At 41.4% G+C, this 16686-nt stretch overlaps 1 protein-coding gene and 1 long non-coding RNA gene across 3 annotated transcripts; one reads left to right on the top strand and one right to left on the bottom strand.

Annotated features, from left to right (window-relative positions):
* Window positions 1-141: 141 nt before the first annotated feature.
* On the bottom strand, window positions 142-16613 carry nr1d4a (nuclear receptor subfamily 1, group D, member 4a). 2 transcript variants are annotated; one of them, XM_023289685.3, is made up of 9 exons: window positions 16479-16613; window positions 12379-13395; window positions 5854-6162; window positions 5673-5761; window positions 5425-5569; window positions 2358-2929; window positions 2075-2260; window positions 1760-1970; window positions 142-1656 (listed from the first exon to the last, which is right to left on the bottom strand). In XM_023289685.3, exons 2-9 carry the CDS (start codon window positions 12398-12400, stop codon window positions 1460-1462), a joined length of 1731 nt encoding a protein of 576 aa, XP_023145453.1. In that variant the 5' UTR covers window positions 12401-13395; window positions 16479-16613; the 3' UTR covers window positions 142-1459. The 2 variants fall into 2 exon arrangements, with proteins under 2 accessions (XP_023145453.1, XP_054868657.1); XM_055012682.1 differs by having other exon boundaries at window positions 5854-6159; window positions 12379-16507.
* On the top strand, window positions 1540-11263 carry LOC129349465 (uncharacterized). The gene is made up of 3 exons (XR_008602476.1): window positions 1540-1678; window positions 1766-1895; window positions 9111-11263. It is a non-coding gene; the product is annotated as an uncharacterized LOC129349465 (long non-coding RNA).
* Window positions 16614-16686: the final 73 nt, after the last annotated feature.

The following is a 16686-nucleotide window of genomic DNA, read 5'->3' as shown; positions in this document are numbered from 1 at the left end:
ATGGATGCTAACTCGGTCTTTTAGCCATAAAGGAGCTTATGTGCACATCCTAACTGTACACAAAGTGAATTACATAATGACAGTGTGTATCGTCTGTACTGCATAATATATGAATGTACAAAAAAAATGACAGAAGCGGAATAATACATAATTTGAACTTTATATCATTGTATAATCTCTATTTAGGAAGAAAAATTTACAAAATGTACAACGCTCAATCAGCCATAATCAAACAAGCTAACAGTAAGAGGACCAATCAAATTAGATCTCTCACCCAAAAATATCTCTTGTGTTTGTATGACAAACATTTGGGGCAGAGGAAGGGTGCATGTGGAGCGAGTGCTGGTGATTTCAGGGATTATGCTGGTTGGTTACATCATCAAATAGCAGGAAGTGTGTCTAAGCCGTCTGAGAATCCCTACTACACATTCTCCTGTGCAAAGCCCCCTTGGCAAGAACCCCCCCCCAGCTTAATACAAGAAGGTCAATACATTCTTCTTTACACCAAACTCATATGTCCAAACCATCATATCAGTTTAGTAATTGATACATAGACATTTGAGTAACAATATTTACAGCAACAAAAAAAAATAAACAAAGGAACTACAAAACCCAATGTGCATGGAGCGCTCTCTCTCCATCGATCCAGATGTATTACGATACAGTGACACAGACGTGAAGTTTTTGTGAAATAATAATAATGCCATTGACTTATGAAGGTGGCATATTTAAACCCAGTGTGCCACATGTTTTCTGGAAGATTAGTCAGAAATTAGTAAGAGACTGAATGCATCCTGTTGTATACAAGTGACACATAAAAATAGTGGTCTCATTCCAGTACTAATGCAGATGGTATGTTTGTGAAATAGTGATACACAATGGCCTTATTATTTCAGGTTTCACTATGTATTATATACAGGTTCCCTTTCTTTTTTAAAACCAACTGACACATAGTCATTTGTCACCAATGGTCCCTAAGTAATAACCGTTTCAATCTAGAATATGCATCTTTCAGCTGCTGCTTGGTGATGGTCTGTTGATACTGTACAACTACCGGAATAAACAGAAGTGAACTGGCTTTTATTCTTAAGTACACTGGATATAATGACAAAGTGCACAAATGATTTGTCCAAAACAGTAATAGTAACTCTACACAATGATTTTAAATGTTTTTTTTTTTTTTTTTACAGGAACAATGTCTCTTAAGAGGTGTTGAGGGTTATGTGTGTACATGAGTTTGTATGTGTATGTTTTTTCTGAAAACATTGCATGAAGGTCGATAGTGAGTCAAAAATATGGTCACTGCCCTCATCTATCCTTTTCAGAAACACTCCTCAGATTGCACAATTCCTTGTTCCTCAATGTTGAAGGAAGTCCTGCCCATGGAAGATAATATGTGTGTGTGTGTGTTCTGTGTTAAACAGTTTGCGTCTGTGTGTTCTGTCAATGAGCGGCCTGCTCAAGGGTCAATGCGAAAGGCCAACAGTTTGTCGGAGTGCAGATTGTTGAGGGTGCGGAGGTCTGGCAGGCGCAGGAGGAGTTTAGGGAAGAGTGCAGTGTCATCTGGGCGACGGCGAGTGATCAGCGATCGTAGGGCGCGGATCAGACCCTCCTGTAGTTGCTCTACGGCCCACATGTCCGAGATGCCAGAGCGGTCTGAGGAGCAGAGGATGTCAGTGTGAGTAGTTGACACAGTACATCATTAGCTTATTAACATATTGTCACTGCCCTGTGGCATTTGTAACTGTCACTCTCTCACCTGCAGAGACCAGCACCACAGCCATGAAGAGGGCCATTTCATCAGGCTCTAGCCCCAGAGAGCCCAACTTCTCGCTGAATTCAAACATTGCATCCAGCAGAGAGCCCATGCCCAAGGCCCGCAGCGTGGACAGGGGGTAAGTTTGGCCATTCAGGAAGGTCACCGTACGCTCCTTAGCATTGAACAAGCTGCAGAACCTCACCATCAGAACCTAAATAAACAAGAAATAAAATAAAAAGACAAATACTTAAATCAATTACATGCTTAGACGTGTGAGGGAAATTCAAATAAATAATTACTAAAGTGTGTCATTACCTGGAAGGTGCCTGATTTTAGCAGCATGACCTGATCCTGCTGGCTAAGCTCTTGAAATCCTGGGATGCCCTTGGCAAACTCTACCACTTCCTTGACAGCAGGGGTAAAACACTGAGAGAAAGACTCCCATATCTCCTGACTTGAGCGCTCTGCCCCTGATACAGGACACGCGTTGAGAGGACAGGCCTTTGAGAAAGATAAAAACAGAATGAATCATTAAGTATCGGTCAAATAAGATATCACACGCAAGTCTTGATTTAACTTGGTAAGCTTCTGCACTTACCAGCACTTTAGCTCCTGAAGCTAATTTCCATGGGCAGGAGGGCTGATTGTGGGCACTTCCTGCATTGCGAAAACCGTTGGGATTGGCAGAGATGCTCCTTTGAGGTGTAGCATTGGACTGGTTGTAATTCTGATTTGTTGACACTAAGTTGGAATATCGATTGTTGTCCACATTGTGAAATGAGGGTTGGTTTTCATTAGAGGCAGCTGGGCACAGAGTGGCAGGGGCAACAGGGCAAGACTGATAACTCTGGGCAGAGGTGGGGTGAGATGAGACTGGAGGAAAACTGCCATCCTGAGGAAAGGGCGTTGTGTCGTTGTTGGTGTGGATGTTGGCCCTCTTGGATGCTTTCTCCTGGTTGCTGCTGTTGCTGGTGAAGATGTTGCGGTAGGCTCTGGAAATGGCCCCGATGGCCTCTTTCGAGTTGCTGTCATCTGTGCTGGTGGGATTTTCCCTCACTGAAGATGACTCCATGTCCATGGCAGCCGACTCATTTAGGCTGTTCATGTAGCTCTGCATCTCATCTAGGAGTCGCTGCTTCTCTCTCTTAGGGATGCGGCCAAAACGCACGGCTGGAGAAGACACAGGCAATAGAGAAAAGATGAGCTTCCCATCCTTGTTACAGCATTGACATTTACACTGGACATATTATGTGCTGTTTTTTTGTTTGTTTGGATCTAGTGTTCTCACATATGCAAAATTAAAAACATACAAGATACAAATCATATAGAGGAAAGCACTCTAATAACAACTAAGACAAATGAAGATAAAGATGAAGGTGTATTCTACTGAAACAGCGGTGCTATTTAGGAAACACAGGACTGTAATTTTTCATTGGCAATGCATGGTTAGACTGTATCCCTATTCCACCTCCTTATACATGTATTAAAAGGACCAGAAAAGTGTTGAGTGATTTCAAGGAGAATCATGGAAGTTAGGAGATGAAAACTTCCCTCTCCTCACCCACATCCCCATCCCCCTTCTCACAGTAACCATCAGCTGGAGAGACTATTTATAGACCTCCTGCTGCCATCTGCCTCATCCTCTCCTCTATCCACCCCTGTCTCCTTCCTCTACTGCTCACTCCCTCCTTTTGTAAGTAGGGCAGTGGGGCAACGTGAGCGTGATGTCACTGGTACTGAGATAGTGAGCAGGAAAGGGATGAGAGAGGTGGGCTTGAAGCACATAAATGAGTTGAAGAGACAGTAGTGAGAACATGAAAAGAACTGACGTGAGAGACTGTGATACATGCAAAGCAAGAGTGCGTGTGTACTTGTACTGCTTTTACTGTGTGTGACAAAAATCACTTTATGCAGTCGCGTTGTGGGAACCAGCCTGCCTTAATGTAAAACATTCATTTTTAAGGTGAAGATTTCATTTAAAATTGGGAAAAATGGTTGGATAGGCAAATGGTGTTAATTTTGAATTTCGATCTGGATTAATAAAGTATCTATCTATCTATCTATCTATCTATCTATAGATTTCTGAAAATCTATGTAATGTCTGAAATGATGCTTGAGGAAGAGTTAGACAAGGTAGGAAAGTTGAACTGGCACAGCTTCAAAGACTGCAAGTATAGAATATCTTACCTTTACTGTAGTGTAGCAGACAATATATTGCAGTGATAACATTTTTAAGCAAGTTTTATGTTAAACTTAAGAAATATGCATAAAAACATAATGGCAATGCACAGGTTCAAGTGAGGTGATTTACTTGGCCCTGCAATATGCGCAGTAGGTATTCATGTGTTTACCAAATATACAGTAATCTTTTCTTTGCCTGCAGGGTCCCTTAATGAGGATTCGGCCAATAATGCGGCATGAAATTAATCCTTTTCATCGTGGTTAAAAAGAAGCAAATGCGGACTAATGAGCTGTTGCTCTAAAAATGATGCTCTGGTTAGAGGAAGAAAAGTGTGCCACCATGCCACTGACTGAAATATTTGCCTGTATTGCAGAGCCAAAGTCACACAGCTGCCTGCTGTGAAATCAGGGTGTACTATTTATTGCGGGCTGCAGGCAGTTGCATGCGGTTTTCCTGTTTTCGTAATGGCTGAAACAAAGCAAAAAGGGGTTTTTAGGTTGTGGTCCTTAACGTCTCAAAAATCTCCTTTAAGAGGGTCGACCTGACTGTTCTTACCGAGGTGCATTTCGGAACCCAATTTTCTCTGTGCACCAGAAGTGTCAAGCACGTGCAGAAATAACACTAACCTCTTTACTAGATTAGGCAATGCAGAGTACTGGAGGGTGGAGATAAGCAGAAACCATAGAGAGAGGAAGAGGACAGGCAAACTACACCAAGTAGGTCATGATGTATGAGTACACTATAGGCCCAATTTGGTATTGTTTTTCTAGGTCAGCCCAACTGTTTTCTTAATCCGTGATGATGGGTGATCAATCAATGCTCAGCTATCACAGCTAAAACTGGGTGACAGGAGCATCATGCCTGGTAAATTCTGTCACAGCAATGTTTTCTGCATCCCTTGCTTAATTGTTGCACTGTCCCTTATTAATTGCTGTGAGATGTTCTGTGGGCATACACAAGGTAATCAAGTTGACCCTGTTCCAATTTCCTAAAATAATTCCTGTGTTTGCTGCAGTTTTCCAGATGATAGATAGCTTCGGGGACTTCAAGGCTCCTCTTCTCATAAATCACTGTCTGAGGGGGAGATGTAAGAGAGCTGAGGGAACATGGTGGGTACATGGAGGGGGAGAGGCTGTACTGAGCAAGAGCATAGAGGTAACAGCATTATGGGAGGATGCTGCAAAGGGCAGCAGAAAGACACTCGGAAACTTAAGAGAGTGATGCGAAGCCAGATGGTAATCATTGGTAGAGAGGAAGGACAAGGCAGGTGCAGGTCTTCTAATAGACTGAGTGACTGAGCTACTGGCATGATGACCTGAAAAGACTTCCCGCATTACATTTTTCAAGCAGACCTACATATCAGTACCGGGCCGCTCTCAGGCTGCCCATTTCCCCTGCTGCTTTGGCTAATCAGAGCACTGTGGCATTCTGGCAGAGCTGCACGAGGGTCTCTTTCATTAAAAAATATGTCAGGATGTCTCACCATCTCTTGACATGCCAACAGAGAGGCATTTCTTGAAGCGGCAGTGCTGGCACCGGTTGCGGTTCATGCGCATGATCAGACAGTTCTCGTTCTTCACACACATCTTGTAGTTGATGTTCTGCTGGATGCTGCGGCGGAAAAACCCCTGGCACAAACAAACAACAAATATAGACATCATAAGAAACTGTTGCACCAGAAAAAACACATTATTAAGACATTGAACATATTTTCGCTGATCGCTGCCTTACCTTGCAACCCTCACATGCATGCACCCCATAGTGGAAACCAGATGCGATGTCCCCACAGACTTTGCAAAGCAGGACCATTCCACCTGTTTCTAAAGAAGGAACAACAGATGGTTAGATGAGCTTCAAAAAATTAGCAGGAAGAGTAAATATTTCTGCATATTAACAGTGAGGAAACACTAACTGGTGAAAGTCCCTGCGAACCCGCATGGCCTCTTTCCTGCGATGGGGTGTGCATAGGAATGCTGCGGAGTAGCTGCTGCTGAGGGTCCATTGTAGACCTCTGGGAACTGGAACACCAGTTTGGAGGAAGGAGTGTTGCATCCAGCTGCTCGCTGTTTCAGCGCCCCAATCTCTGTGAAGGTAACCTCCTCTGGAGATGAGGGCTGAGAGTGTGAAGAGGGTGACTGTGTCTGGTAGCCACTGGAGGGGCTTCCAGGGCTGGGGCTGGAACTACCAGAGGAACCTGCATACAGGATGACTCCTCCACCTGCTGGGAAGGAATGGAGGGGCATCAGATCTCTGAGCTCAGAACGGTCAGGTGTTTAAAATTTAACATGAGGCCCCAAAGTAAAGCATACAGTTTCATTCACATGTTCACAGGAGGTGACTTATTTATATGCTCTACTTACACCCTAATGTGAGCTGGTTGCATGAAATGCGTGCAGCGCAAATTCAAGTTGGTCATCCACATTTCCTTAGAAACCGTTGAGCTACTCTCCAGCCGTGGATGTGATGTGATGTAATGTTGCACAACCTCTGGGCAGCAGAGAGCAGCTCTGAGAATTTGCAGCGTCGTTGCCTCATCCTGACTGAGTGTAATAGGCGTAATGGTGCGCTCAAGCGGATAAAGTGGGCGCTAAAAATACTGCCGGTAGCACAGCAACAAAGCAGGCAGGCTTCCACTAGAAGCACCAACGGAGCGCTGCGTTTAGAAAAAAAAATGTAAATAATTCCTGCGTCATGCTAATGCAGTATTCAGGCGCTTAATACGTGGAAGTGTTTTGTTCAGCTGCAGTTGTTCCTCAAGTTTTGCCTCTCTCTCTCTCGCTCGCTCGCTCTCTCACTCTCACTTCTAGTCAGGCGTTGTGGATGAGCTGAGACACGACCTCACGTGTCTGCGGGGTCTGCTGCCTCCTCCGCTCCAATAATAGCCTCGCTCCCTCGGCACCGTGCCCAGCGCCAGCTAACAGCACGACACCTGACCGCCGCCTCACATGCGTGGACTCCTGACACGGTTACTGGCCGAGCCAAATCCGCAGTCTCGTGTTGAAATATACAACAATCTGAAGTCAGATCTGTGTTTATAAACATTCGCTGACTGGGAAGCTCCCCGAGCGTGAGGTGGCACCGAGTCTGCAGCGCCGCTCATGCGCCACCGACAGTTAAAGAATGCGAGTCACGTTTTTGCGATAGAAAAGCCTTAACTTGCTCGGCGGAGCAAGTCCAGCAGAATGACATTTAGAATGACAAATTATATGCAAAGTGCAATCCTTAAAAGTAATCTAAACAAATGTGTCAAGTTCAAAGCTTGACTCATGATTGATTTGCACGTGCAATCTCCAGCATCCAAAATTCACGCCATGACACACCGGTTTAACCAGCCCAGCCTAGTTTGTGGGAATCATGCCTAAGTGCAGCAAACCTTTCCCAGTGCTGCCCTGTAGCCCTTTGCTGCACAAGGTATTTGTTTAGCTCAAATGTTTTGATAATCCCTCCAGCAGCACGTGTTGGTGGATTTGTTGACTCATGCCAGAGCCATAGACAGATCCAGCAGGCCTGCCTCACCTCTTCCTGAGCTTACATGCAGACAGTGGATGCCCAACCCCCACTCCACCCAAACACATTGCATGTCCACCTGAAGACTCACATGTAGGCTACAGTAGTGTTTATGAATGACCCTCAGAGCCACTGTGCTGTAAACACTGTCAATTAGTAATCCACTCTGCTTTTGAGGAGCTTTGCAGGAAGTGCATTGCAGAAAATATCCAGGGTGCAAAGTGCCAGTGGAACTCCCAATCAATCTGCCATGTGATAGACAGCATTTCTACTGATTTATTGCTGCTGGTATTATTGGCAGCCTTGAAAACATTGTCAGTACTTCCGTATTCTATCTGGCTTACTGCTAAAATATTTGGATTGCAACTTTTTGCTCTTTCTGACCTTCATCATGGGCAACGTCACAACACTTCTATATATACATGCACACACAAGAGCTGCCTCATCCATCCAATCACAGCACTACTAAACTAGTTCATCACCTTGCACTTTCTCAAAACTTTTGCATCCTCAGCCAAAAAAACCCCCACACTGACACATTTGTCACTCATTCAGAATCGCCTGTGGTACGACTTAGCATCAGACCACCACAATATTTTACATAAATACCGGAACACGCAGGATATTACAGCTACACCAAACTTCCTTTTTTTCCTTGCATATTCTATGGGATTTCCCACGCAGGCAAAGAGGATTGCTGTGCGTCCAGCATGCACAAGTCACAATTTAGGTCACTACAGACAGCTTTAATTGAGGAGTCAATCAGTCCTCACTGCCCATCTTAAGTTTAGCCTACCCGTGCAAGCACTAATCTGCCTGGGACTGGAGGCAGGCAGAGAAACGTGAGCACTTCACTGACAGCCTCTCCACTGTTTCTGTCTTGTCCTCTGTCTCTCACTTTCACTTGTTCACCTTATAATGCGGGGCATGGAGAGCAGGTGCACACTGTAGGTGTTTGGGTGGAAAGATTAGAAATAGGGCTGCTGCTATCTTGAGAACACTGTTTGTTGTGCTGTAACAGAAAATTATGCAGAGCTACTGAACATTCCCAATGTGCTGCTTGGGTGCTCACAGTAGACTTCATTACCTCAGGCCTCTCTGTAAGTAGGTCAATATCGCAGGAACTCGATGGAATTGTGTCTATGTGCCTCCAGCATCTCTCCAAACTGGTGCGGCATCACACAGCAGCTCTGGCTCATGCAATTAACACGAGCTGTATCAGATTATCACAGCGCATAAGCATATTTCATAAACACCCAAATATGATTTGTAGTTGTGCAAAAAAAGATCCGTTTTTGGATTAATGCGATTTTTACCAGTTTCTGATTTTGCTGTTTCAGTGTCTTTTTTTTTCTTTTTTTGGAGGGGGGGAGACACGTTAACAGCAGAGTCACGTTCCAGCTGAAACACCACCCTAAGCGGATGTGTGTCTTGAACCGATGATTCAGGGACAGATGTTGCACAGTCAAAAATCGAGTCAGCCTCTAACACACTGCGAGCTCTGTGATTCAAGTTAGGAGAGAGAGAGGGAAAAAAACAACCTTTCAATGCAAGCTGCGGATGCATGAGGCGGGGAAACGTGACTAGAGAGAGAGAGGGAGAGAAAGTTAATGCATGGAATCGCTGACCCACTGACCAAGCTCTCCCTCACCCCCACCGCAGGCGGCATCAACACAGAAGCTTCCGTGAGAGCGGCGGAGCGGCGGGAGGGAGGAGAGGAGGGCCCGGCTATCTCACGCGGTGCACGCGGCTCTGCAAGGGAAGCCACGTGAGGAGGCTTTTTGATGGGGCTTTCGCTGGGAAGACATGAAGCTGCTCTCTAGCCAGCAGCCACAGCTCCTACAGCCCGCCAGGGGCTTATAATTAAAGAGCCAAATTAAATAGAGCAGCATGTTATGCGGAGGGGTGGTCTGACTGCACCACCAGCAGCAGCAGCAGCAGCAGCAGCAGCAGCAGCAGCAGCAGCAGCAGCAGCAGCAGCAGCAGCAGCAGCAGCAGCAGCAGCAGCAGTAACAGTGCTGCCCCCACTGTCAGCCAGCCGCTGCATCCAGTTCAAAACCACTGGGGTAAAGTCTATGTGTCAGTGTGTGACCGGACCCTTGAGTTCTGGGTAAATTGTCTCATAGTAAAACCTCATTAACACTAAATCACTTAATTGTGGTGGATCACAGCTCAGGAGCCCATGTTTGGACTGTTGTTTAACGTTTAAAATAATATTAGTAATAATAATAATGATAGGGAATAACTAGTTAAATTGTAACACAAGTCATTTGTCCCTCTGATCTGCTTCCATTCAGTGTGAGTAATGTCATTATTATTAGGCGTGTCCTGCTTGTTCTCAAAAAAAGAAAAAGTAAGGCAAGCCTACTATTAGGATACACTTTTCATTGCATATCTATCTATCTATCTATCTATCTATCTATCTATCTATCTATCTATCTATCTATCTATCTATCTATCTATCTATCTATCTATCTATCTAATGTGTGAATTTTACATTTTTATGATTGTTTTGCAAAGTAGAAGGTGGTATTGAATTCAGATGGTTATTCAGTTGACATTTTAGTGATATCCAATCATTTTTATTAATAAGTGATTGTTTCCACAATAAATAACTATGGAATTTGCAAAGACATGATCATAATGAACATAAAAAACATTATTTTTTTTTAAACTTTTAATAAAATGTATGCAAGATATATGCCATGGACTTTAAAGTTCCTCAATTATATATTGACCCTTGTAATGGATAGTTTTATAGTTGGCGTTTTATTGTAGGTGAAAATTGCTATCTATCTATCTATCTATCTATCTATCTATCTATCTATCTATCTATCTATCTATCTATCTATCTATCTATCTATCTATCTATCTATCTATCTGTGTGACCTTTACATTTTTACCCTGAAGTGGGGTGTATTTAAATAAATAATCATGACTTATTACCCAGCAAATTTCTTGTTTTGGATAACTTTTTATTTTGGGTTTTATTGTCGGCGAAAATTGTTGGTTTGAATATTTTTGTGGTGGCTGTAGTAGTTTTAAACATGCTGAGAATAATGCAGAAAACCTCCACCAGGGGAGTGTCGGAGGAAGTTTTAGTGAGAGCAGCTACAGAGCATGAAGTTATGCAGTGGACAGCAGGGCATGCCAAATTGGTCAGGCAACTTTGTTTGTCTGTTGTTTATCAAATGTCACGGAGCCACATTTGATTATGATCTGCCAACTGAATGCGACGTAACGGTGCAGCTATAGGCTGTTTCTACAGAGCAAATGTTGGTGACAAAGAGGAATATTTGTGTCACATTTGGTTCTGGCACTACAGTACAGCTGATCTTTGACATGAGATAAAGTTTCTAGAAATATCGATTCTGGACAATATTCTGTAATCCATTTGCACAACATGTTTTCAGATAGTTTTCACTGATTTGGTTTATTTCTAAAAAATAAGTCCACAAAAACTCTTAAAGGTGACCTTGATCTGTCCTACCGTATATTTACTAGTCTGCTGGTCACACAGTCGATATCTGCATATTCTGTATTTTGGCTTAATATGTGAACCCCCCTGCCCCACCTCATAACCCACAACCCGGTGTTATGTGGAGGGAAATAGGGGCATATGGGTATGATGTTTATGAGCTTGGCTTAGTTCATTACAATAAACTCGAAAATGAAATTAAGTCACATGCATACCAGTGATGTTACTGAAATGTTAAAGCTCAGTGAACCTAGGTTAATTCACTGAAATTTGGATTGATGAGGGGAAAAATACACATACCTATAGTTATCTATCTGTTCATATTAATTAAATAACTATAAAATAATACACTTAAAAAACGCCTCTTTCACAAACACTTACTATTCTCCTGACATCAATAAGACACCTTCAAAAACAGCCAAGTTTCTCAGTCTTCATCTTTATTGACTGACTAATACTACAGCTGTTATCTTAGATGATTCATTTAACATCCCCTCTTGTTCTGTAAAACAGTCCATGACACGGTGAGTGGGTTCAGTGTGTTTACTGAGTGCGCCCATCACCTGTGCCGGAACGTGACCGTCTCCGTTGTAAATGATTCACTGTCAATTAGGAGAGGAAAGCAGGAAACATGTGCACCTTTGGCTGACCTCGAAAAAACGCCGCCTAATGCCACTTATCGGATAGAAGTCTCGCAGTTATCGACTCTGATAGTGCAGCCACTTCAGAGATGGCCTTGATTATAGCCACCAAACACGCCCTTTTACACACAAGTTTGTATTTCCCCCGTGACATGACAGAGTGTTAGTATGCAGTTAAACTCCTGGCGCTGACAGATTATGATTACACTGACAGCCCGTGTACTGTAGCTCCACGTGAGTTTGTTTTCATGGACAGAAACAGGAAGTGGTCAGCCTCACTACAACCACGAGCCCTTCACTGGAGATGGAGCTGCGGTCCACACGCAGCGCTTTTGGCATATGAACGCAGCACAGCAACTACTGGACAGCTTTTGCGTAAAGTGGCGTTTTACTCAACACAGAAACAACCTCAGATGAAAAAAGAGCAAACTGCGCGCAACAGCAATGCAGTCACAAACAGCTGAAAACGAGTGCAAAATCCATAACTTGAATGCAAAAAGTGATATTTTGGGCACTTGTTGGCACACATGATGATGCAAACATAATTTACAGTAATTTACAGACAGAAATACTAAATGAGTGGTTAACAGTCATTCAAAATAAATGGAGAATTATCTGCTTTGCAATAATTAAAGGTTTAAATTTTAATATAATAAAATAAAAAGCAGCTTGTTGTTGTCTAAACAATGAATTAAAGTCATACAGAGTTCAATTGATTTGCTCCATTGATTGCTGGCAGCATGAATGAAAGGATCCGTTCATCAGTTCTGAATCTTATGTCATAATCAACATAACATAAAGTTATTCTTACCGCCGCCTGGGCTGTTGTCCATTTCTCTTGCTGATGTTGAAGACTTTGAAGAAACTTGACGACAGATGTCTGTGAATGTCACTATGCTGGAGCAAAAGTCTTTTTAAGACAGACCAGAAAGTGAAGAAATTGTTTTGCGCAAAGCACCTGCTCCATAGAGCGCCAAATAGAAATGGGAAGCAGTGATGGGATGGAAAAGGTGTCCAAAGCGCGTAAAGTTGTGCCCGGTAAACTGTAGAGTAGTTGTGCAGGTGTCACGTCTTCTCTGACAGAGGTGAGTTAGATAGACTGGTCTCCTCAAGGATACCTGGGTACCTTCTGCGCTCTGGGTGCTGGACTTCAGCTCGAGCGCGCGTGATGTTGCACGAGCGAAGATTAAGCGATTCTCATGAATTCCAAGAAAGTGGAGTCAGCATATCCGCGAACACACTGTCAGGCATGACATACACACCCACTGATATAAACACCCACATCAATCACGTTTGCAGGTGAGTAGGAAATGTGACCGCCTTTCCGCTCGCCCCAACTTGTGTTGTGTCTGTTTGTGTGAGATTTGGCTCACTCTTTGCATCTCGCGCAGTCCGTTCTCTCCCTCTCTCTCCTTCACGCGTTTGTGCATTTTCATTGGCGGGGATCTGGAGCTGAGGGGAGTTTGATGCGCTTATTCGACCGTGGTATGTGTTCAGTAAAGCCACGCTACATGTGCGCTCTGCATGTGCCGGGGAGAGCGCTGCCCTACTGATACACATTTTATGCAAAATACGGAGCGTGTGGTGCAGAGGGATGGAGAGATTGGAGGATGAAGCACATGGATAATAGGCGTGGCTCACCGTGACTACTTGACAAGCCGTGCTGCAAACGGATGGTAAACACTGTGACATGCCAAACATCGTGCAAGTGCCAAGTTTACGGCCCATGTGCCGCAGGAAAATGTAGATGCGCAACTGGACCTGTGGCACGCCAACGGCACCGCTGTTGGAAGAGCTGCATGCAATCACTCGGTTTGAATTGCGATTCCTGAAAAATAGAAAAGCGGTGCATGAGTGGTTATTTTAAAATATATATATATCTGAAATTGCACGCACGTATGCGGCGATGTCAAGTGTCACAGTATTTTAAAAACTTGTACTAAATTTGAAATTTGTTGGCGCACCAAGAAGTTGCAACATTCTGTCAGCAATAAACTGTTCACTGTAGAACATAGGGGACTATACACAGTTTGAGGAAAGCGCCCCTCTGTGGGAACTCATAGCATTGCACTATCTATCTATCTATCTATCTATCTATCTATCTATCTATCTATCTATCTATCTATCTATCTATCTATCTATCTATCTATCTATCTATCTATCTATCTATCTATCTATCTATCTATCTATCTATCTATCTATCTATCTATCTATCTATCATGTGTGAACTTTACATTTTCGACTTGAAGTGGATTGTATTTAAACAAATAGTTGTGGCTTTTATCCCCTATTTTACCATGAGCTTATTACCCAGCAAATGTCTTGTTATGGATCAGTTTTTAGTTTGGGTTTTATTATAGGCGAAAATTGTCAGTTTGAATATTTTATTTTGGCTTTTATTCCCTATTTTACCATGCCCTAAACTAATAAGGTGATCTTATTACCCAGCAAATCTCTTGTGGGTCAATATACTTTTTGTATCATAGTTGACATTTTTGCTGTTTTCAGCCCTAAAATCAACATGGCTGCCTATAACCAAACACCACATGGCATTTTTACAGAAAGATTCTTCTAAATATTATATATACAGTTGAGTAAAATTGAAATTGAAAGTTATTTCTAAAGATATTGTAGTAAACCTGTTGACATGCCATAAATCCACACTTGACTCAGACACTACTTTATATTAAATAACTCAGAAAGCCTTGGAGTCTGGCCAGTCTTTTCTTCAGGAGGAAATGACATCATGTGGAGCAGGTCATGTGATCTGGAATTAACATACTTCCTTGAGAGGTGTTTTTGTAATGGGTAAGTTAGTTGAAAATGATTTCTCAGACACAGATACAATTAGTTATTTTCTACATAAAATTTGATATATTGCCAAAAAAGAAATATCTGTCATGATTATCTCAACTTAATAAAAAGAACATCAAGCAATTTTTGAATAAACTAATTGTATTACTGTTTAACTAATTAGAAGGTGGTTGTTATTAAATTGGGATGGTTATTTAGTTGACATTTTAGTGATATCCAGTCATTTTTATTAATAAGTGATTGTTTCCATAATAAATAATTATGGAATTTGTAAAGACATGATCATAATGAACATAAAAACTTTTTTTTACTTTTAAAATAAAAGCATACAAGACATATCTGATGGACTTCAAAAGTCCCTCAATTATATATTGACCCTTGTAATGGATAGGTTTATAGTTAGGGTTTTATTGTGGTGAAAGTTGCATGTCTGTCTATCTATCTATCTATCTATCTATCTATCTATCTATCTATCTATCTATCTATCTATCTATCTATCTATCTATCTATCTATCTATCTATCTATCTATCTATCTATCTATCTATCTATCTATCTATCTATCTATCTATCTATCTATCTATCTATCTATCTATCTATCTATAAAAACAAAACTGAAACTACACTCTGCATGGACACAACCACAAATGCATGTCACTCCTGAAGGTTGCATTTTTTTTTGCTGACAAAAAGTTCTGCTTTTTGAAAATCTACTTTCGATTTTGTAATCATGTGTCCAAAACACGTTTAAACTGTAAAAATGTGTTCAAAACACTTTGAAGTTTTCGCTATAAGAAAAATGTATGATTGCCTAAATGTTTAGGATAATTAGAAAAAAATAACATATATAGAGTTAATTATATCATCAATCAACTGGTGTTTTAAAGTACTTTCCTAAATTTAAAAAAAAATCTGAATCAGTTTTGTAAGCCAGGCGTTTTGTTGCTTAACAGTTGATTAACTGGACATTTTAAAAGGGATAAAAATATATTTACTTAAAAAGCAAGTCAGTCGACCCTAAGTGTTACTCGACAATGACAAAATGTTGTTTTGTGGCATTATTATGAAAACTCATTTGGTTATTCCCATAATTTTTGTTCTAGTAATTAGATACTGTAACATAATGTATACAGCATACTGTAAATAATGCATTTTACTGCTGCTGTGCACTTCTGGTTAAATGCTAAACTGCATTTTATTGTTTTAGTACTAGTACCCAATGCAAGGCAGTAAAAATAAAGCTGAATCTGATCTAATAAATTAGTTCACTGAAAAGCTGATAATGATTGGAACATAACCGTGATGACTATGACAATATCACAGTAATAGAATAGAATAGAATAGAATAGAATAGAATAGAATGCTTTTTATTATCATTATACACACACAATGTACAACGAAATTAAAAAACAACTCTTGTGGCACAAAGTACGAATAGGACAGATAAAAAATATAAATATATTTACAAAAGGAGCCGATAAGACAGTGAGAACAAGCATGAATACTCAAACTCACTTTAAACCACTTTAAATCACGGTGCCTTGAAATGTGTAAATATTGCATATTGAATTTTAATTGCATTTAGTATTTGTATAGATTCTAAAATTAGAAGTGTTGTTTTATAGTATTCTACAGCAAGTTTTTCAGAGTATATACTGACCTTTAATGTTAATGTTACTAACCTGCCTGTCCTGTCTTTTTGTTATTTATGTTGTTGTAGGTAAGCTGCTGAACACTTGAATTTCCCTGGGGATTAATAAAGTATGTATCTATCTATCTATCTATCTATCTATCTATCTATCTATCTATCTATCTATCTATCTATCTATCTATCTATCTATCTATCTATCTATCTATCTATCTATCTATCTATCTATCTATCTATCTATCTATCTATCTATCTATCTATCTATCTATCTATCTATCTATCTATCTATGGCAGAGATAAATATATTGCACTGTTGACAACTGACTGAAAAACAGAGAGATTTTATTAGTATTATTACTAATTTTATTTTCTATTTTATTAGTAGATAAACTTTCTTTTTCTCACAGGTAACAATGACAGATTGTGTCGTTATTGTCTTATATAAAGGTACCGTATATAGAAGTAGTGGCTTGTTTTGTTGTGGCGTCCATGTGGCTGCTGCGCTCCTCCTGTGCGCCACTAGGGGGAGTCACAGCGTCAGAAATCCGCCGCTGCTCGATCGCTCCCATCAACGCCCCTGAGCTGCCGCGACACGGTGACCGATTGGCAACAAACCCAATCTGACAAATGACTGAAATGATCTCTGGAGCAGAGCGAAC

The sequence above is a fragment of the Amphiprion ocellaris genome, chromosome 8 (genome assembly GCF_022539595.1).
Source record: "Amphiprion ocellaris isolate individual 3 ecotype Okinawa chromosome 8, ASM2253959v1, whole genome shotgun sequence".
In the NCBI taxonomy this organism is placed as follows: domain Eukaryota; kingdom Metazoa; phylum Chordata; class Actinopteri; family Pomacentridae; genus Amphiprion; species Amphiprion ocellaris.
Note: the sequence above shows the minus strand (reverse complement) of the source record. Positions and strands in the feature narration are given on the sequence as shown.